The sequence below is a fragment of the Sorex fumeus genome, unplaced genomic scaffold, assembly GCF_029834395.1.
Source record: "Sorex fumeus unplaced genomic scaffold, SorFum_2.1 ptg000073l, whole genome shotgun sequence".
Lineage (NCBI taxonomy): Eukaryota > Metazoa > Chordata > Mammalia > Eulipotyphla > Soricidae > Sorex > Sorex fumeus.
The window spans coordinates 15,017,853-15,040,087 of NW_026606130.1; the positions used below are offsets into that span (position 1 = coordinate 15,017,853).

At 43.4% G+C, this 22,235-nt stretch overlaps 2 protein-coding genes across 4 annotated transcripts in view; one reads left to right on the forward strand and one right to left on the reverse strand.

Moving 5' to 3' along the window:
* Positions 1-8,518, forward strand: part of ZC4H2 (zinc finger C4H2-type containing) — a 50,571-nt gene extending 42,053 nt beyond the window's left edge. For all 3 annotated transcript variants that reach the window (XM_056130065.1, XM_056130066.1, XM_056130064.1), the window contains one exon: positions 7,007-8,518. In XM_056130065.1, the coding sequence (XP_055986040.1) occupies positions 7,007-7,120 (114 nt within the window). In that variant the 3' untranslated portion in view covers positions 7,121-8,518. The remainder of the gene's footprint in view (positions 1-7,006) is intronic.
* A 2,904-nt stretch (positions 8,519-11,422) lies between these two features.
* LOC130038125 (zinc finger C4H2 domain-containing protein-like) lies at positions 11,423-18,690 on the reverse strand. The gene is made up of 4 exons (XM_056130042.1): positions 18,526-18,690; positions 16,757-16,929; positions 15,837-15,999; positions 11,423-11,440 (listed from the first exon to the last, which is right to left on the reverse strand). Exons 1-4 carry the CDS (start codon positions 18,679-18,681, stop codon positions 11,423-11,425), a joined length of 510 nt encoding a protein of 169 aa, XP_055986017.1. The 5' UTR covers positions 18,682-18,690.
* Positions 18,691-22,235: the final 3,545 nt, after the last annotated feature.

The following is a 22,235-nucleotide window of genomic DNA, read 5'->3' on the forward strand; positions in this document are numbered from 1 at the left end:
TTCCAAATTTTGGCTCTTCTGAACAGTGCAGCAATGAACATAGAATTGCAGATGTCATTTCCACTGTACATTTTTACCTTTCCGGGATATATTCCCAGGAGTGGTATTGCTGGGTCAAATGGGAGCTCAATTTCTAATTTTTTGAGAAACATCCATACTGTTTTCCAAAAGGGCTGAACCAGTCAGTATTTCCACCAGCAGTGAAGGAGGGTCCCTTTCTCGCCACATCCACACAGAAACAGGTTGCTTTTTTTTCTTTTGGCTATGGGCCAGTCTGTGTGGTGTGAAATGATATCTCATTGTTGTTTTGACCTGCATCTCCCTGATGATGTATGTAGAGCATTTTTTCATGTGCCTTTTTACCATTTGGATTTCTTCTTTGAGAAAGTTTCTGTTTATTTCGTTGCTCCATTTTTTGATGGGGTTGGATGATTTCCTCTTGTGGATTTCAACCAGTTCTTTGTATATCCTTGATATCAACCCCTCGTCGCATAGGTATTGGGCGAATATCCTTTCCCATTCTGTAGACTGTCTTTGTATTTTGATCATTGTTTCTTTTGAGGTGCAGAAACTTCTTAGTTTAGGATAGTCTCATTTGTCTATCTCTGTTTTCACTTGCTTGGCCAGTGGCGTGTCATCTTTGAAGATACCGTTAGCTTCAATGTCATGGAGGGTTTTGCCAACCTTGTCTTCAATGTACCTTACAGAATCCGGTCTGATGTTGAGGTCTTTAATTCATTTTGATCTTACTTTTGTACAATATGATAGGTAGACATCTGAGCCGATTTTTTTTGCATGTAGCTGTCCGTTTTTGCCAGCACAATTTGGTTGAGGCTTTCCTTGCTCCACTTCTTGCTCCCTTATGAGAATGCTCCACATTCTTGCTCCCTTATGAAAGATTAGCTGATCACATATTTTAGGGGGTGAGGTGTCAGTATATTCAACCCTGTTCCATTGGTCTGCGGCTCTACCTTTGTTCCAGTACCATTCTCTTTTCATTACTGCTTCGTAGATTTTGAGGTTAGGGAGGGTTGAGAGTAGAGTTTGAGGTTTGCGAGGTTGATTCCTCCCATTTTCTTTTTCTCAAGAATTGTGCTAGCTATTCTTGGGTGCTTATTGTTCCATATGAATTTCAGGAGTGTTTGCTCCATTTCTTTGAAAAATGTCATGGGTATCGTTATAGAGATTGCACTGAATTTGTACAATGCTTTGGGGAGTATTGCCATTTTAACAATGTTAATTCTCCTGATCCATGAGCAGGGGATATCTTTCCATTTTCTCATGTTCTCTTTTACTTCCTGAAGTAGCGTTTTGTAGTTTTCTTTGTACAGGTTACTTTTTGTAGGAGTACTGCTATTTATTCAGCCACTGATTAGCTGATTAAATTGTGCATAAACTCCACCTTACTTTTTTCATTTTTTTTATAGTTTTATTTATTGAATCACCGTGAGAGCAGTTACAAAGCTTTTGGGTCTAAGTCTCGGTCATACAACGAAACACCCATACCTTCACCAGTGCCCATTATCCACCACCAAAAACTCTAGTATACCCCCATTCCACACCCTCCCCCCACCTGTGGGGCAGATGATTTCCACATAACTCGCTCTCTACTTTGATCACATCAATATTTCGACACCAGACCCACCATTATTATTTGAGATTTTACCCCAACACTCAGATATGCAGAAAAGGCAACAATAGACAATTTGTGTTCTATTGCTGGTTATGAATAACATATGATGTCTCATGGCTGCAGAAGGGCCCTGTGATTTTGAAATTCCGAAATTTTAACACTTAAATCTGGAGGGATTTCTGCCAAAAGTCACTGGGTTTCGAGATTTGCTCCTGAGTCTCTGGGATCATGGCTGTTGAGCTGCTTGATCAGGAGCCAGAGAGGCCGTTCGTGGGCGATGACTTGTGGTCTCGTTGGGGTGGGGAGGACAGGCCCGGTTCCACCCCATCCCCTGAAGCCCAACAAGTTTCGTCACTGCAGGCCCAGGCTTGACTGTCCAATGGCCTCTGGAGGATGGCGGCCACCGAGCCGCCAGGGGGAAACAGGCGGAGGGACAGCACCCTTCCCCCCTGGGGTGGCCTGGCGACGGTAACCTACTGCAGGGTCCGGACACATTGCTGCCAAAAGCCGCTGGGTTTCAAGATTTGTTTCTGAGTCTCTGGGATCAAGGTCATTAAGCAGCTTGATCAGGAGCCAGAGAGGCCATTTGTTGGCGATGACTTGGGGTCTCGTTGGGGAGGGGAGGACAGGCCCGGCTCTCTCCCATCCCGTGAGGCCCAACAAGTTTCATCACTGCAGGCCCAAGCCTGACTGTCCAAAGGGCTCTGGAGGATGATGGCCATTGAGCCGCCAAGAGGGAGCAGGTGGAGTGACAATACCCTTTCTTCCCTAGGGTGGCCCAGCGACAGTAACGTACTGTGGGGTCCAGACGCATTTCTGCCAAAAGCCACTGGGTTTTGAGATTTGTTTCTGAGTCTCTGGGATCATGGCCGTTAAGGAGCTGGATCAGGAGCCAGAGAGGCCATTTGTGGGCGATGACTTGGGGTCTCGTTGGGGTGGGGAGGACAAGCCCGGCTCCACCCCCATCCCATGAGGCCCTGTGTGTCTCGTCACTGGCGGCCCAAACCTGACTATCCAGTGGCCTCTGAAGGATGGCGGCCACTTGGCCACCAGGGGGAACAGGCCAAGGCACGAAACCTACTCCCACCTGGGTTGGCCCAGCACCAGTAACCTACTGCAGGGACTGGACGCATTTCTACCTAAAGCCGCTGGTTTCCAAGATTCGTTTCTGAGTCTCTGGGATCATGGCCATTAAGCAGTTCAATCAGGAACCAGAGAGGCCTTGCCTCCAATTATATAGCTGAGCCTGAGGTGGTTTGTGCGTGTGTTTCCCACATACCTAACTTTTGGCTGTTTACTTTCTTGGTAAACTTTGCCCCAAGTTTTTGGGGTCTGGCCAAAGGCACAGCAGAAATTTTGGGGTATCTGGAAGTCTGAAGGCGCCATCAGGCTGCTGATGCACTCGCCTCACAGGTACAGATTGACCTGCTGGCGGCACCATACTCCCTGTACAGGTTTTTTACGTCCTTAGTTAAGTTGATTTCTAGGTACTTGATTTTCTGAGGCACGATTGTGAACGAGATTGTTTTTTTCATGTCACTTTCTTCTCTCACTATTTGCATATAGGATATTGCATATAGGATATTTGCATATAGGATATCCATGGACTTTTGGATATCGATTTTATAGCTTGCAACTTTACTATATAAGAGTATTCTTTCTAGTTGTTTATTGGTAGAGGATTTAGAGTTTTCTCATTATAATATTATATTGTCTGCAAATAGTGGGAGCTTGATATGTTTCATTCCTACCTGAGTACCCTTAATACCTTTTTTCTTTCCTAACCACTATTTTGAGTACTTCCAGTACTATATTGAACAGCCGTGGAGAGAGTGAGCGTCCTTGTCTCATCCCTGATCTTAGAGGGAAGGCTCTTAGTCTTTCCCCATTGAGGATGATGCTTGCCATAGGCTTGTGGTAAATGGCTTTAACTATATTGAGGAAAGTCCCTTCTATCCCCATTTTGGTGAGGGTTTTCATCATAAAGGGTACTGAACCTTGTCAAATGCTTTCTCTTCATCTATTGATATGATCATGTGGTTTTTATCTTTTCTTTTCTTGGTATGATGGATTATGTTGATTTTTGAATGTTAAACCATCCTTGTATCCCTGGGATGAATCCCACTTCGTCGTGGTGTATGATCTTTTTGATGAGTTGTTGAATTATATTTGATAGTATTTTGTTGAGAATTTTCACATCTGTGTTCATCAGGGATATCGACCTGTAGATTTCTTATCTTGTGGTGTCTTTTTTTCCTTTTGCTATTAGGGAAATATGAGCCTAATAGAAACTGCTTTGGAGAGTTTCTGTTTCTTCATTTTCCTGGAAAAGCTTGAGAGGAACTGGCAATAAATAGGTCCTCTTTAAAAATGTTTGGAAGAATTCACTAGTGAATCTATCTGGATCTGGGCTTTTGTATTTGGGAAGACTTTTGATTACAGTTTCAATTTCCTTGATATTAATAGGTCTATTCAGGTATTCCAGATCTTCTTGATTCAGCCTTGGGAGGTTATAGGAATCCAGAAATTTATCCATTTGTTTTAGGTTCTCTTGTTTCGTGGCATACAGACTTTCAACGTAATCTCTGATGATCTTCTGAATTTCTTTGGTTTCCATTGTGCTGTCCCCCTTTTCATTTCTGATTCGGTTTATTAGAGTTCTCTCTCTCTCTTTCTTTGTGAATTTTGCATGGGTTTATCAATTTTGTTTATTTTCTCGAAGAACCAGCTCCTAGTTTCATTGATCTTTCTGATTTTTTTTTTTTGGTTTTTGTGTCGTTGACTTCTGCTCTAAGTTTTATGATCTCTTTCCTTCTGTCTGGTTTGGGCTCTTTTTGTCAATCCTTTTCTAAGAACCTGAGCTGTAAAGTCAAGTTGTTTATGTGGGCGCTTTCTTTCTTCCCGAGAAATGCTTGCAGAGCTATAAATTTTCCCCTTAACATGGCTTTAGCTGTGTCCCACAGGTTCTGGCAGTTCATATCTTCATTCTCATTTGTTTCCAGGTGTCTTTTGATTTTGTCCTTGACTCCCTTCCTGACCCACTCGTTGTTCAACATTGAGTTGTTTAATATCCTAGTGTTTGATTTGGTTTTCTGCATCTGTACATGATTAACTTCTATCTTCAGTGCATCATGGTTTGAGAAGTTAGTTGATACAATGTCTATTTTCCTGATTCCGTTGTGGTATGCTTTGTGGCCCAGCGCATGGTCTATTCTGGAAAATGTTCCATGTGCACTGGAAAAGAATGTATATTCTTTTGGGGGGAATATAAAGTCCTGTATAGATCTATTAGCCCTCTCTCTACTATTTCTTCCTTCAGTGTCATTATTTGCTCGCTGAGTTATAATCTTCTTGATCTATCCAGAGGTGATAAGGCGGTACTGAAGTCTTCAAGTACTATTGTGTTGCTCGCAATGTCCTTCTTAAGGTCTGTTAGCAGTTTTTTTAGATATTTAGCTGGTCCCTCATTGGGTGCATATACATTTAGGAGTGTCATTTCTTCCTGCTGTACATATCCCTTGATTATTAAAAAATGTCCTTCAATGTGCCTTCCAATCTTTTTAAACCTGAAAAATATGTTGTCCGATACTTGTAAAGCCACCCCAGATTTTTTGAGAGGATTGTTTGCTTGCAGAATTGTTTTACATCCTTTGACTTTGAGTGTGTGTTTGTTCTGACTATTCATATGTGTTTCTTTGTAGGCAGCATAGTGTTGGGTTCTGTCTCTGAATTCATTTTGCCACTCTGTGCCTCTTAATTGGTGAATTTAGACCATTGACTTTGAGAAAGATTATTTCATGGGGTTTTTTTCATCTTTCTGTAAGGGTTTGTTTTGTTTGTAGGGGTTTGTCTTGTCTTACAGTAGCCCCTTTAGTCCTTGTTTTAGGTTTGGTTTTGAGTCTATGAAGTTCCTGAGCTGTTGTTTGTCCAGAAAATAGTGTACTCTTACTTTGAGTTTGAGTGAGAGTTTAGCCGGATAAAGTATTCTTGGTGAAGCATTCATTTCAGTGAGTTTTTTCACTATATCCCACCATTGCCTTCGGGCTTGGAGAATTTCCTCTGATAGGTCTTATGTGAATCTAAGTAGTGCACCTTTGTATGTGATTTCTTTCTTTGACCTTGCTGCTTGCAGTATTGTGTCTCTATCCATGGCATCCATCATTCTAACTATGATATGTCTTGGAGTGTTTTTGTTAGGGTCTCTTTTAGCTGGCACCCTTCAGGCTCCTTGAATCTGGATGTCTGCATTCTACAGCTCTGGGAATTTTTCAGCAATGATTTCTTTAACTGGCTTTTTCATTGGGACTGTTTCCCTGACCTTCTGTTCCTCCAATAATTCTAATGTTGTTCCTCTTGAAATCATCCCCTCGGACTCTGATTCATTCTAGAGCTATTTTGAGGTCTCTTCCCTTTGTTTGTTGTTGCCTGTAGGCTTGCTGCAGTTCATCTTCCAGCTCACTGATTCTGTCTTCAGCTGTAGCCATGCTACTGTTGAGGGCACACACTGAGTTTTTTATTTCATCTACCGAATACTTTATTTATGACATTTCTGTGCATAGCTTTTTAATTTCTGCTCTCATTTCTTTCTGTAATTTCTTGATTCTCCTATCCATTGTTTCTTCCAAGTCCTCCTTTAATTTACTGGATATCTGTCCCACCGTTTGTTTTAGTTCATTAAACATCTTCAATAGTTCGTCTCTGAATTCTTTATCGGAGAGCTCACATTTGTGAGTAACACCTGTTAAGGCTTTTGGACTCTTTTCATAGTCCACTCCTAGTGGTGGGGATTTGCTCTATTTCTTCATGTTGTGGTGGTGTTATGTACACTGATATTTGACACCAGATTGCTGGATATGGGTAAAATAATTGCGATCACAAAACCTGCCACCAACCCCAAAACAGGCCACGCCCACTTCTGCAGAGGCACTTCCTATGGGTACCTGGGAGAGGGAGAAAACTGGCCACGGCATTGGGGACGAATACGAAGGTGCTCGGAGAGGTGGGCGGCCCAGGGTCCTCCTGACCCTTTCTGTTGGGAAACCACAGATGTTTACTGGAGCCCCTTGGATCAGATTGGTGTATGATGATCTTGAAGAGAAGTTCCCAACATTATTTGTCCTACTGCCTAGATTTTATGAAACAAAACAAAACAAAAATACTTCTCAGTATCCACCCTGGAAATCTACCTTCTTTAGAGAAACAGGAAAAGCACACCCCTCTCCAATTTCACCCAAGTTGACTACTGCCTTGGATTGTGCCAGCAGCCCATCATCCCATGAGGGAGGATTGGGTGTGGCAGTATTACCTAATTTGGGAAAGACTGGCTTAGTAGACTCTGACCACTAATTGTCTTTATCGTTTGTCACCCACCAGGCCTGCTTGTCATGCCATCAGCAAATTCACCGAAACGCACCTATATGCCCTCTGTGCAAAGCCAAGAGTCGGTCCCGGAACCCCAAAAAGCCAAAGCGGAAACAGGATGAATGAAGAGAAGGGTGATACTTAGAGCTCTGCAGCTCATAACACCTCCCCTTGGCCAGAGTGATTGATGTCCTGATGTGAAGAAACACTTCCCCAACTCTATCCAGTCTCCTATTTAATATGATGGAAGCACAACCCCATTCTCACAATCCCTTTTTCTTATTTCTTTCTGAACTTGATGGTATCTGGTTTAGGAAAAGGTTTGGTTTAGGTGCTAATGACAGTATGAGTGCTTTTGCAGACTCCTTGTCTCACAACCACACCCACATTTCTCCAGCCTTTCCCTTGTTTGGAGCTCAAAGAAGGGCAAAAAATCCCACATAGGTTTTCTCTGTTTCTTGTGTCCAGGACCTAGGGTCTTAAATTCTGAGCACTGGTGGAGGCCCAGATCTTGTTTCAGAGGAAGGCCCCATAAAGCCCATTCCCTATGTTTTTTCCTTTGGCTCCAAGAGGATAACAGTCCTCTTACTGGACTTTACAAAAGGCTTGATGCATATATCTTCCTCACTTCCAGTCTCGTCTCCTCCTCAAGGTCCATAGGTGTCCTGGACATGCTCTCCTTTCATACTTATTTGGGAGACCCAAATAAGTAGAGTTCATTTCCATCACCAGTCTCTCAGATATACTAAAGTTCTCCGGTACCTGGCTGTGTGTCTGAGTATCCTGAGATCTGCATGCAAGCCTTTCTCTTTTATAAACGTAGCCTTTCTTTGCAGATCAGTCCCCACAGTGAAAATCAGGGAGCTCTGTCCTGCCTAACTTCCTGCCCTAAATCATTGGGCTTAATGGGTCTGCTGTTAGGGCTATTTTGTCCTGAGAGGAGTCCTAGGATGTCATCTGTGTTGCCTTTGGCTTAAAGTTACCACTATGGCACTTAATAGTATATCTTCGGAGTCAGTGGAGTGGGTAGAGATTCATGTGAATGTTGATTATTTTACACCTACAGGAGAGTAGGATACCTTTTCCATTCATTTGTGCTTTTCTGGGGCCTGACCTCTTCCATTAAGCAACCTTGACTCAGCTTGGCTGCTGGCTGCCCCTTTTCTGGTTGATTATGTAATGGCATTCCCTCCCCTCCCTATCTGCAAGAAAAGACACCAAGCTCCCCAGGCCCTACAGCTCCTCTCCCCCATACACTCCTTCTACCCCCCCACACCAAAGTTAGAACTCTAGTTGAGTCAGTTTCAGAGAGGGGGGCTGACTGACTGAACATATCTTAGCTCTAGTTCTCAGTCCCTGTAAAGGTGCGGAGTATGTTTTCCTTCCTTAGTTTTCCTTCCTTAGTTTTATGTTGCCACAGTGTCTGTGTGTTCATAGTATAAAAAGTTCTTCCACTTTTTTAAAACTGAGAGTGTGATGTTCTTACTGATCATTTAAAATAAACATTTGATCATTGGAATAAATGTTGACTGAGTGAATGCCTATGATGATCAGGTATAATATTTTTTTCCTCTTCTGGGGAAGAGACAGCACCTCTTGGTATAAGATACTGAATGATTTCAGAGATTCTTGGTAAAATTCACAGACTACTTACCACATCTTACAACAACAGCCTTGCAAGAAACATTATATGAATGGTCATTTTTACAGATACCAAAACTGGGACTCAGAAAGGGAGAAGTAACTGCCAATAAACACATAGGAAGAGGCAAACTCATTCTGTATGCCTCCATAAACTGTGTTCCAGGATTAAAGAGGGAGGAGAAGGAAGAAAATTAGAGTGAAAGAATAAATCAAGAGGGATGGAGGAGAAAGAAGGAATAGAAGGAGAGTAAGTTACTTGTTATATTGTTAAAATAGTTAACATTTAAATCACCTTGTTCAACATTCACATTTGATGCTTAGATTAATAACCCTGGACTGTTTGTAAAGCATGCATTATCATCCACGTATTACAAAAGAGACCCAGAGAGAATAACTGAATTCCCCAAATTTAAGCAAGTAAGAGCAAAACTATGGGATCTAGAGATAGACAGGGATTGAGGTGCTTGCTTGCCAACCAGTTGTATCCATGGCACCACATATGATCACCAGGAGTGATCCAGAAGATACGTCCTGAGAATAGCTGGCTGTGACCCAAAAATCCAAACAGAATAAAGGAACCCCCTGCTCTGGAAAATATAGAAAGAAGAAATGGCAAACAGGCAAGCAGGCAGATAGATGTGGGGGTGGAGTGAGGGTGGGACTAGCAATAGTGTCCTCAGGAAGTAATAAAACCATGATATGATTCAAAGAATTTTCTCTGGCACTAGCCCTAATTTAGCCCCAAAAAACATGAAGGCCAGACTCACTTTGTGGACACATGAACTGAGTTCTACAAGACTCAGCTGGTAGCAGCACTGGCCCCGAGATGGCGAGAAGCTCTCCAGAGAAGAAAATTTCAAGCAGAAATTAAAGGCTGTGATAAGAACATGAAGGTGAAACACTAAAATCTGAAGCTCTTGTCCTTGGCAACACTAGCAACAGCCTCTTACCTACACAGAAAGCAGTTTGGGAGCAAACCTATAAAACCAGATTTTTAAAGCCTAGTGGAGAGCATGCCTTCGAATTCTGGGAACGAGCAGTATCTCAACTTGGGATATGTAATTCCTTTCTTTTACTCATGGCTTATACTCTGTTTTCTCAACTCTGGAAAAACTCAAGTACTTTCTTAAACACTTTACTCTCTTTCCTTCCTCATCTCTCTAAATAAAACTGTTTTTAATTTACTATTCATCTCCTCATGAAAGTCTTTCCTGTGAGAGAAAATAGTAGACATGTAAAGAACCTGGGCAATGATTAGTACTTATCTTCCTTTATCTACAAAACAAATCCTCCACTCAGGGTTTCACAGCTCTTTGAGAAATCAGGTCATGGTCACGGTCCTCCCATTATTCATCGATTTACTCGAGCAGGCCCAGCAATGTCTCCATAGTGAGACTTGTTCTTACTGTGTTTGCATATTGAATACGTCACGGGTAGCTTGCCAGGCTTTGCTGTCCTGGCAAGATACTCTGGGTAGCTTGCTGGGCTCTCCGAGAGGGGTGGAGGAATTGAACCCAGCTCAGCCAGGCTAGCTGCGCTCAAGGCAAACGCCCTACCGCTGTGCTATCGCTCCAGCCCAAGTGTGGATTAATTCTCATGCTATGTAGAAAACAGTCTGACAGAGGTGTAATCTGAAGGTTGCCTTGTCGGCAATGGGGAGACACAAGTATCCACGGTGCTCAAGTGTTCATGGCAGACTTTCTCAGTTCTTTCCATGCAAGCACTTTTCTGGGTACTGAGGCTGTGAGGCTGGTAGAGAGGAAAGCTATAAATTCCCTTCACAGCTACAAACCTTTCTTTCCCCAGTTCAAGTAAGTCACCTGCAACAAGTGGATTCCTCCCAACAATTTTTGTCACGCTTTACCAAAAATGAAAATGAGATTTTAGAGAGACTACTAACATTCTACCACCAAGATATGAGTTACACTCAGATCAGTCTATCTACAAACTGCCATTTTCCCATACCTATGCTTCATATATAAATACAGTTGTGAGAGCCCAAGTGATATTGAGGTTACACTTTTCACTCTACTTGATTGAGGGGATAGGAAAAGAAGATGACCAACTGTGCAGTGTTAAAAACCAAGGTGAGGTTCAGGACCATAAATGGAAAACATATCCATGCTACACAAGTCTGGAACCTGTATTCAAGACAAAACAAGAGTGGTCTAGATTTGGGGTTCTCCAAGCAGTATGGAGGAAGGACAGGAGACAATCGGAGATGAAGGTATTGGACAATGAGATGTTGAAACAGAGATTAGGTCAGGAGTGGATGACTGGACCTAGAGAGGATTCTTTTATTCCCGAAGGTTCAGAAATAGGTGTGAATAGGAGACCGAGGGAAGGAAGAAGAGGAATACTGGAAAATATAATAGTGGTGCAAAAAGCAGAACGTATACATGGAGTTTTATGATTTAAGAAGCTCAGCTGTGTTGAATGTGGACAGAACTGGGAGTTGGATAGACTGAAGATGAAGGTCAACAGGTTTGATCTGTAATTACAGAAAAATTCTTTTTCTTATAAGAAAGTCTCAGTAAACGTAAGAACTGCACAGGGTTCACCCTTAGTCCTCCTATGTGATGTGTGGATCTGGATTTCCTCCAAAACAATTGACTTGCCCCAGGAATTTTAGCTCCTTAATGACAAACTCCCCACCATAAGTAATAGATGTGCAGGTCAAAAGAACTCTTTGGTCATGTTGGGGGACAGGACCATTTAGAAATGGCCCAGGTAAATGTCCAGCAAAAGACATCTGACTGCATATGAATAGGGTTAAAGAAGGCATCAGGAACCTCCAATAACCTGGAAATCATGAGGAGAACTGACATAGGTTTAATATTTCCCTTAGTTTAAGAATAAGTCAGACTAAATTACTTTAAATTCCCAGTATTACATTCTAAGGTTGAAATTGACCAAGACAATGGAGTCTAACTGAGATTGTTTTTGAAGCACTAGGGTTTGTTGATGTTTACTTCCCTGGGTGGATAGAAAGAGCTATTGCGTTTCTTTTATTATCCTAAAGTCAAATGATCTGGTTAGATAATATAGTGGAGACTGCTAAAAGATCTAAACTGCTTCACCGCCTATCATACATTGTCTTAGGCTCTCAAGCAAAATTGAAACGGGAACTTCTCCACTCTTCTAACCAACAGGAAAAGAATGAATTCATGGCAATTGACTTAGAATATGTGCTGGACCAGGAGATAGATCAATGAATAGAGTATATGCATAGAATGTTGGTGACACTGAGTTAATTCCCAGCACCCTCACACCACTGCCAGAGTATAGTCCTGGTGTCCGCCTGCACACCAACAGGCTGTGCACTGAACCATCATGAGGAATGCAATGCCACTGTAAGAAGTAGTCCCAGATCTTAGATGCACCAATATGGGTGACCCCTATATGATCACTTGATCACTTGACATCCCCTTACTCATCGATTTGCTCGAGTGGGTGCCAGTAACGTCTCCATTCGTCCCTGTTGCATGCTAGTGTAGCCCAAATGCGTCTGCTCATTCTAGAAACACTAACAAACTCAGACCTAGGTTCAGGGTCTTGAAAAAGAAGTCTGACCATCTCGTAGGTGGGAGGCCACGCGATCTTTTGACGTCCCTTGGAATCCAGTCACTAACGGCTCTAGTCCAGTGGTCATCTCCAAATCTCATTACGTGACCAACCCATCTGATTTTCAACACCTTGGCAAACAAGACAGCGTCCCTGATTCTTGAGTGTGGACGGAGGTCGGAACTCCGGATTCTTTCTCTCATTTGAGTGAAGCGTGATACTCCAAGCATAGCTCTTTCAATTCCTCTTTGGGAGACCCAAATAGCATACTCATCCTGTTTTCATAGGGCCCAACTCTTAGCTATTTCTTCTACACTCTTGAAGGCATTCCAAGTCACTCTCTCCTGCGCAACTCAGGTGCCAGGTCTTTCGTCATGTTGACTTCTCGACCTATACTCAACTCTCGGTACACATAACTGTTGCATTCCAAGATGTTCATACTGTTGAGAGTGAATGGAATGTCAGGAACAAGACCGTTTCTCATAAACATCATCTTTGTGAGATTCAGCTGTGGTTCGACCTTTCCACATTCATGGTCAAAGTCGGCCAGCTTTTGTGCTGCTTGGCTAATGTTTGTTGTTATTAGAAAGATGTCATAGCAAAACGGAGGTGGTGTAGCTGCTGACTGTCTATCTTCACTCCCATTACTTCCCATTCCAGTCGTCACATGACGTTCTTGAGGGCGACACTGAAGAGTTTTGATGAAATGGTATGACCCTGCCGAATCCCTCTCTTGACTTCTTTGTAGAATTGTGAGATCCTCGTAGTGAATTCGTAATACAGCTCACAGAGGATCCTGATGTATTGAGTTTGAAAGCCCTGTTTGGCTAGGGCTTTGATGACTACTTCCATCTCAACAGAATCAAAGGCCTTCTCTAAATCAATGGACGTTGGAGAGAGAGGCATCTTTTTTTTTTAGCTTTTTTTTTTTAGATTTTATTTTTTTATTAAAAAAATTTTTTTAATAGTGAGACATCATGAGGTACAGTTGCAGACTGACACATTTTTGTGCTTGGGTTTCAATTATACAATGATCAAGTACCCATTCCTCCACCAGTACCCATTTCCCACCACCACGGATCCCAGTATACATCCCACCCCCCCATCTCCCCCATCCGAGTGCTACTAAATTTTTTTTTAATTTTTTTTGTTTGTTTGTTTCTTTTTTTTTTACAGTTGTAGATTTACAATTTTTTGTGCTTGGGTTTCGATTATACAATGATCAGATACCCATCCCTCCACCAGTGCCCATTTTACACCACCATGGATAATATCCCCCCACCCCCATCCCCCCATCCCCCCCTGCCTCTGTGCCAGGGCAATCCCCTGTGTTCTCTCTCTCCTTTTGGGTGTTGTGGTCTGCAAAAGAGGCATTGAGTGGCAAACATGTTCAGTCCATAGTCTACTTTCGACATGCATCTCCTCTCCTGGGAGGATCCTCCAAACACCCTTTATTTGGTGCTCCCTTCTCTATCTGAACTGCCCTTTCCTCTAGGATACCCGGCTGGCCTCTAAGTTATGGAGTAATCCTCCTGGTGCTGATCTCAGCTATTCTTGGGTATTAATCTCATACTTTGTTACTTTATATCCCCCAGATGAATGCAATCTTTCTATGTCTATCCCTGAGAGAGGCATCTTGAACTCCCAAGAAACCTCAATGAGCATAGTTATCGTGTGGACATGGTCGATTGTGCTGAATCCTTTTCGAAAACCGGCTTGCTCGCATGGTTGTCCTTCATCTAGTGTTCTGACAATTCTATTCAGGATGACTCGAGTGAACAGTTTGTAGACAACAGACAACAGGCAGATCAGGCGATAGTTGCCAATGTTGTGGATGTCTCCATTCTTGCACAGTAGTACAGTCCTTCTGGTTTTCCATTGGGATGGAAACTTGCATTCGGACAGGTGGTGTGTGAAGAGTCTAGCCAGTGTATTGATAAGTACCAACGACAGATTCTTCAGGTGTTCGGGTCTTACCTTGTCGGCCCAGGTGCTGTTTGCTTCTTTACTGATGAAATGGCGTGTCGAATTTCAGAAGGGAGAACATTAGGAACAACATATCCATCCTGTGGAATTTGGTATGTGGGCAGGTAGATGTGGCTATTGAAGAGATCTGAGTAAAACTCATGGATAATCTTCTCTATTGCCCTTCTGTAAGTTGTGATAGATCCATCAGGACGTCGGAGGGCAGTCATGTTGGTCTTGTAGTTGGTGTAGGAGAGGCGGGCCTTGGGAAAGCTTTTCCCGGTTTCTGCCGCATCTGCCAGGACTGCTGCTCTTCAGTCTTTGAGGTCTTCCTTTGTCACTACTCTACACTCCTTTGCGAGCTCAGACGTTCGCTTATGGTTGTCTCAATCTTGTGCGAAGCCACGTTGGCGAATAAGCTCAAGAGTTTTCGAAGACAGATTTTTGTGTGTGTGTGTGTGTGGATATCTCTCTTTTTGCATTCCTCGCACAATCATGGAAGTGCTGAACCAGTTGATTGTATTTCTCGTCAATGTTGTCAATGACGGCATCTTCCCATGTTGCCTCAATAGTGCCAAAGAGCTCCCAGTTGGTCGTTGTTATGAGAATTCTCTTTTTAAACTTTGAAGCCCTTTCCCACCTCCGTGAAGTAGAAGTTTGCACGAAGGAGACAGTGGTCCGATCCCATTTGTAATTTTGGGACAACAGCAACATTGGTCAGGCAAAACCACCAATTGACTATGATGTGGTCAATTTCTTTGTGGAACCGTCCACCGGGAGACTCCCAAGTCCAAAGTTTCGATTCAGCCTTCTGGAAATGTGAGTTACCATAGATGGTCTTGGTGGACATGATGAACTCAGACAGTCTCTCACCCTCTTTGTTCCATTCTAGGCCACGGGACCCCTATTTAAAAAATGAATTAAATTGATGTATCAAGAAACGTCATTAATATATCAGTAATCACTCTTCATGTTGCATTCTAGGATAGCTATACATTTCTACATATCATTAAATACCATAGTCATTCTTCTGTATAATTATAAAAGATCTTACAAACTGGGTCTGCAAAGTTCCCAAAGTTCAGAATGTTAAGGCAAAATGCCAAAAGTTAAGTAAATTAAGACCAAAGCAAGGAGGCCAAAGATATATTACAAGAGTTAAAGGGCTACCCTTGCATGTGGCAACGACCTATATGCCCACACCACATGTGGTACCCTGAAAAACACCAGGAGTGAACCTGAACACTGAACAAGAAGTGTGAACATAATTGGGTGTGAGCCAAAACACAAAGTAAAAAACGAGAGGAAAAATTAATGAATGTTAAGAAGGATGTTGAATCAGAGAATAGGTCATTATTTGTATTTATAATGAGATATGGTGATATGTATATTAAATGTGAAATCTATTGTCATTTCCTATTTTATAATGAGTGTGAAGATAGTTGTTCATCAGGGCTTAATAACTATTTCTCCTCAACCATTACTGTGAGTATGAGGCAAAAAAAACAGAGGATCCATTACATAACACACATACCACGCCTTCCTCTCTGGTTATTTTCCGAAAGCCCGCCCCACCCCCAAAGTAAGGCCCAAACCCCAGACCCAGACTTTCATAAGGCTACTTGATGATACCCTAACTCCTCCCAGATCCCCTACTTAGCACACTCACCTTCATGGGTGGGGGCTGCTGCCTGAAGGTGGCTGTCTGCCGAGTGTCCTGCTTCCTAGCCACTTGGAGTTGTTGTGCAGCAGCGGCTGCAGCCGCCAGGGACTCAGGAATGGGAGGCTCCTGAGGTTCCGTCTGCCACTCTGCTTTCTGCTTCTCAAAGTAACTTTGGAGATGAGAGACATTAGCTAGATCACTCTGAGAGCAAGGAGAACCGTGCCCCTCTTAAGAATGCCGTGCCATGGAACCGAGAGAATACGGCCATGGCTCAATATAGAAAGTTCCTGTACCCTCCCTTACACAGGATCTTCGACCTGGTTACTGGGCCCATTTTCTGCTGGAAAAGGGTAACCCCCCTGCTGCTTCTTGATTCCGACAGACTCAGGAGACAAATAAATTTGAGATATATGTAGGTGTCTTCCTATACTCAACAGTCCATATTCTTCCGCAGTATTCCTATTAAGCATCCTTGGGCCTCTGCTGACAATACCTCTAGGACTAGGGAGCTCACCACTTGCACCGACAGCCCACACTCTACCTTAAGAAAGTGTGCTGTCTTCTAATGAACTGAACTTGCTCTCTGTACCATTAGTACTTAACCCTGGGTTTTAAGATGAAGTTCCCTTCAACGATTTCTGGTCATGCCTTCTAGACTTTAACTTGGGAAGTGACTGACCACTTAGAGAGTCATATAAAACCTTCTGTTATCAAAATTGCACAAAGAATTTTCAAGTCATCTAGTAATCCTGTCTAATCGTCCCATTTTTCAGTGTGTCAGCCCAGCCCAGAGACCAGAGACGTGCACAATGAGTCAACCACTGATAGGACTGGGACAGGGTTGTGTACAACCTCGCTTTCTGACAAGTGTGTCTGTGTTTATGTGGGGAGGGGTATGTTGTAGGAACATTGGGCAGGCAGCTTACTCCAAGGAGAGTTTTTCCTCCTCTTCACATAGGTCAGGGAGCCTCTGCAGACCCAGAGTCATGCGCAGGGCATCCACATGTTCCTTTAGTGGCTTATACTCATCATGTAGCCTCCGGGTAGACTCTAGCAGCTTGTTTAGGTCATTCTCAGACTGTTTGATAGTGTTTTCCATCTGGAACACAGAGGGGGGCAGGCACAGTGAAGAAATCCAAAATATTCAGCGAGGTTGTACAGTTGAGTCAATAATAACACAGGTTTCAGAGCCAGATCAACCCGTGGTCAAGTCCTTCCACTATATTCTAAGGAACACTTGTCGAACACTTGTCAGTTCCTTCATTTCCTTCATCTGTATAATGGTGATAACAGAAGCACCTTCCTCACAGTCTTTGTGAAGGTCCAACGACCAGACTCATAAAATGTTTTCCAAAGGGCTGGAGAGATGATAGTATGGGGGTAAGGCATTGCATGTGGCCGGATCACTCACACTTCCATCCCTGGCTCCGCATATGGTTCCCTGAGCCCTGCCAGGAGTGAGTCCTGAGCACAGAGCCAGGGATAAACCCTGAGTATTGCTCGGTGTGGTCCCCAACAAAAAAGCAAGCAAACAAAAAGGCTTCCCATATAGGGGTTTACATAGAATAAAGACTCAATAAATGGCAGTTAATCGTCACATATAACAGCTTAGATGTGGAATGGGCCTTGGAGCTCCATATCAGAGAGAGAATTGACACTCAGAGGGGATAAACTTCCTCAGAAAAATACACCTTAGAGACAGAACATAGAAAAAGACTCATTCATGGCTTCTGCCTGCTGGCCTGTGGTCTTTCTCCTAGTTAGTGGTTCTCAAAGTGTGGTCACCATATCAGTAGCATCAGAATCACAAGGGATCTCATTCTCAGGTGTCACCCCAGAAACAAGGAATCAGAATCTCTGGAGTGGAGTACAACGATCTGTATTTTAATAGGCCCTCCGTGTGACTCTTATGCGTGCTCAAGTTTGGCTGAGATCCACTGCCCTAGAATCTCAGTCCCTCAGTGGTTAACAACATTCTGAATCCTCGGCTAGCTGGCAGCAGAACTGTCAACTCCCCACGAGATCCTGGACTCCTGTGATCAGTGATACAAAAGATTCTGAGTACCAAATCCAAGTCCATAACGCATCCACATGTTCTTTCAGATCCTAGATCTGGCACTATCAGGAAGTTAACCTTTACTCAGAAATGAGTTTCCCCCAAACAAAAAATTAACTCTTTCCAATGAAATTCAAAGGTTTTTCTCATTGTTGTAGATTATATGGTTTGGGAAGAGCCTTACAGGTCAGCACTTCTGCCCTCCCTTTTGGTGAAGGAATCACTAATACTGAAGCCCAGGGGAGCGGCCAACAAACACACAAGGGCCCTATCACCTTAGAGCACTTCATTCCCCACGTTCAAAGAGTTTCCAAAGGAGAGTCTCTACGGAGGGATCCCCACATTGGTAAGCAGGCAGAGATGATTTGTTTGGTCTATTTGGAAGCCTTGGAACCCATTAAGCTCAACCCCAGAGTCAGCTGCCTGCCTCTGCTTTTCTCCAAAGTGAACTCTCAATTACCAGACTCCCAGAATGAGAGAGCCAGGGTTGGATCTCAGAACTCCTGGTCTCGTCCACTCTGTCGCCTTCTGATGCCTATTCCCCTAAGATAGTCACACCTCAAGGAAAGGTCACAGTACTCACTACTACCTGTTCCACTAAGGACCCAGAGGTAGGCTTTTAGTCTGTCAGTCACATACCACATTGATGTCAGCATGAATCAGCCGGAGTTCTTCCACATGGGCCATCTTCTCTTGTAGAAGGAGGTCCATCTCCTGCTTGTATTCCTTCAGGTGCCTCTCTTCTGACTCAAGGGCCTCAAACTCAGCCTTCAAACGGGCCTTGATCTTCTCCATCTGCAGTGTCTTGTTCCTGAAATGACCCCCAAAGCAGGAAACAGACCAGCTGAAGAGGGTGGAGAAATGAGAATAGAGTACAGAGGTAGGCCATCTGTCAAAGCTATCTGTCAAAGCTTGTTGTAGTTGTTTGGGGGGGTCACACACAATGATGCTCAGGGGTTACTCCTGGCTTTGCATTCATCACTCCTGGTGGTGCTTGGGGGACCATATGGGATGCCAGGAATCGGACCCAGATCAGCTGCATGGAAGGCAAATGCCCTGCCTGCTGTAACATGGCTCTGGCTCCCCATCAGGCAGCTCTATCAGCCTCCCTCTCTCTACGCAGAGCCATCTCCCAAAGTTAGAGGATTCGTCATTCTAAGATAACAAATTTAATGGGCCTCAAATGGAGACAGTTTTGCTGTTGAATTGATTCAAGAAAGAGTGCTACTGGCATTGTGTGGGCATGGGCCAGAGACTGTGTCTCAATGCACAGGAATGTCCCACACTACACGATGTGGGACAACTTCCACCTTAGATGCCAACTGTAATCTCTTCATCTGGAGGATGTGATGTTAGATGTTAGGTAAAGTAAGTCAGAAGAAGTACAAGTAGTGGATGGTCTCACTTTTCTGTGGCATACAGAGTGACAAGACAAGGGAATGCAAGGTATAACAGGGGGCAGGGACAATACCTAGATTGCCCTTTAGCCTAGATTACAGAAATGAGAAGGACAAGGAAGGAAAGAAATAGAGTAGGGGTGGGGGTAAGAAGAGGCAGACAGGAGATAACAGAGGCAGGGGTGAAGGTCTTCAGGAACACTGGCGGCGTAGAGCCAACAGTACTGAAAGCAAGAGACCCAAACCAGAGCAACCAAACGTTAAAATGCACATGTTGAATAGGCAGGCTGGGGGTGGGAGGGAACGTGAGGGCATTGCCAGAGGGAAGTTGGCACTGACAGTAAGATTGGTGCTTTAACACCGTATGCCTGAATCCCTATTATGAATAACTTTGTAAATACCGGTGTCTTAATTTAATTTAAAAAAAAAGAAAAAGAAGAAGAATGTTTAAAAGGGGGGGAAACTCTCTAGAATAGCATCATCCAGTCAATTTTCCAAAGCGATGAAAATGTCTAGGTCAGTGCTTTTCAATGCAGTAGATGCTAGACAAGTCTAATAAGGTACAGGTTGCCGAGTACTTGAAATGCAAGTAGTGCAACTGAGTAACTGAAATGTGAATTTCATTGCCTTGCACGCAGCCAACATGGCCGACCCGAGTTCGATTCCTCCGCCCCTCTCGGAGAGCCCGGCAAGCTACCGAGAGTATCTCGCCCGCACGGCAGAGCCTGGCAAGCTCCCCGTGACGTATTCGATATGCCAAACACAGTAACAACAGTCTCCAATGGAGACGTTACTGGGCCCGCTCAAGCAAATCGATGATCAACGGGAGGGCCTTTACCTTTACCTTTACCTTTACCTTTACCTTTACCTTTACCTTAACAAAAATTAAAAAGTCACAAGCGGTTAATGGCTCTCATGTTGGACTGTCCAGTTCTACACAGCTCACCCATCGCAGTGTGGAAGAGAAAAGAAAATGCTATTTGTTTCTCTTCCTAGAAAAGCAAACGCTATTTCTGGTGGTTAAATTTCAGTTGCATACCCACACCTTCCACCCCCTACCCCAGCTCAGTAATATTACACCTGAGAATTTTTTTCTAAGGAAATAATTCAAGGAAGCAAAAAGAAGTAAATACATAGGGATGTGCTTTCTGGGCTACACACAAAAATGAGGTATTTGGCAGTCATTAAAAGGTTTAATTATGGGAAGGGAGGCAAGGGGCGAAGGTATAGTACAGGGGTTAAGGTGCTTGCCTTGCAATGCGGCCAACCCGGGTTTGATCCCCGGTACGACATATGGTCTCCTGAGTACTGCAGGAGTGATCCCTGAGCACAGTGCCAGGAGGAAGCCCTGAGCGCCACTGGGTCTGGCAAAAATAAAATAAAATAAAATAAAATAAATGATATGAAAAGAAGTTGAACATGAATCGTGACATGAGAAAAATACTAAACCTGGGGCCAGAGATACATACAGTACAGCAGGTAAGGCGCCTGCTTTACGTAGCCTACGTGGGTTCCATTCCCAGCATCCCATAAGGTCCCCTACAGGTTCGATTACCAGCACCCAGAGCCCTGTGAGGAATGATCCCTGAGTGCAGAGCCAGGGATAAGCCTTGAGTACCACCAGGCTTGAGCTCAGAACAAAACAGATACCACAAAATGCTAATGCCATGATACTCAATGAAAAAGAATATGCAATAGGGATAACAATCTCAAAATACATATGCATGTGATGAAACAATCGCAGGAACTGCCAAATGTACGGTTTGGGGATCAATTAAAAGGAAGCCTGCCTAAGTGAAAATGGCAGGAGGTCCTGCTAGGGCATAACCTTCGGCTCTTGACTCTGTGGTTCTCAGCTCAGGAACCAACTTTCTCATCTGCCCCAGTTTGTTCCAAGCTGCTCCTGTTCCAGACCTGAAGCTCTTAGACTGGCTTCTAACCTCAGCTTGCATCTATCATCAGTCTCTCTTTCCTCAACATGGCCTGTGGATTTTGCCTCAAGAGAGGACTCTCAATGGCACAGAACCACAGACAGACAGCTGGGTGAGATGCTGCAACTAATATTAAATATCTTCCTCCAATATTAAAACATTTCTTTTTCATGTTATTATATTATATTCTTATATTAAATTGAGCTTTACCTTAGAAATGGGTACACAGATGAGTGTTATTATCCCGTTTCTAAAGAAGGAAAATGAGATTCAGGGTAGCAACTTGACCAAGACCACAGAACTAGTAAATGGGATATTAGAATTTGAGCTTAGAGTCCTCAAACACTATTCCGCACTGATTGAGTGGGCATAAAGGCATACCAGGCAAAAGCGTACAAAACATGTCCAGGGAGGTTAGTATACCTGTTCAATTGTCTTGCAGAGTGATGATGCTACTATGCTACTCTGTCTTAATTATGTAGATAACCCTCCTCCCCGTGCCCCATCACAATTCTAGTGCCCTCCCATTCTAGGCAACGTGGAGAGCAATGGAATTTTATTTATCTCTAGCTAATATGCATTAGAAAAAGCTGAAATTCAGACCAACAATATCATCTATATCTACCTATCTTCTATTTCCTATTTGTCTTTATATCGCATTGTGATTTATTGTGATAAATGTATAGTAAATGTGATATATATTGTCTTTTATATTTTATATATCACAGGGCTTAGGTTACTATTTGACTTAGGTTTTCTACTTGTCTTTATATATATCTTTCTTCCAGTCAGTAACTGGTCTTTTCATACACTTAACCAGAACTATGGAAGAACATTAAAAACTTATTTTATTTTATTTTATTTTATTTTGGGCCATACCCTGCAGTGCCCAGGGTTCACTCCTGCCTCTGCACTCAGGGATAACTCCTGGCAGACTTGGGGGACCATAAGGGGTGCTTGGGAATCAAACCCTGATCAAGTTGCAAGCAGGGCACGTGCCCCACCTTCTGTACTATCACTC

Bases quoted from the DNA above. Each gene is read 5' to 3' on its own strand.
- LOC130038125 (XM_056130042.1), bottom strand. From the start codon at position 18,681: ATGGAGAAGATCAAGGCCCGTTTGAAGGCTGAGTTTGAGGCCCTTGAG. The intron at 16,930-18,525 runs GTATGTGACTGA...TCTGTGTTCCAG, and splicing joins TTCATGCTGACATCAATGTG to ATGGAAAACACTATCAAACA. The intron at 16,000-16,756 runs GTAAGCTGCCTG...TCATCTCCAAAG, and splicing joins GAGGAAAAACTCTCCTTGGA to TTACTTTGAGAAGCAGAAAG.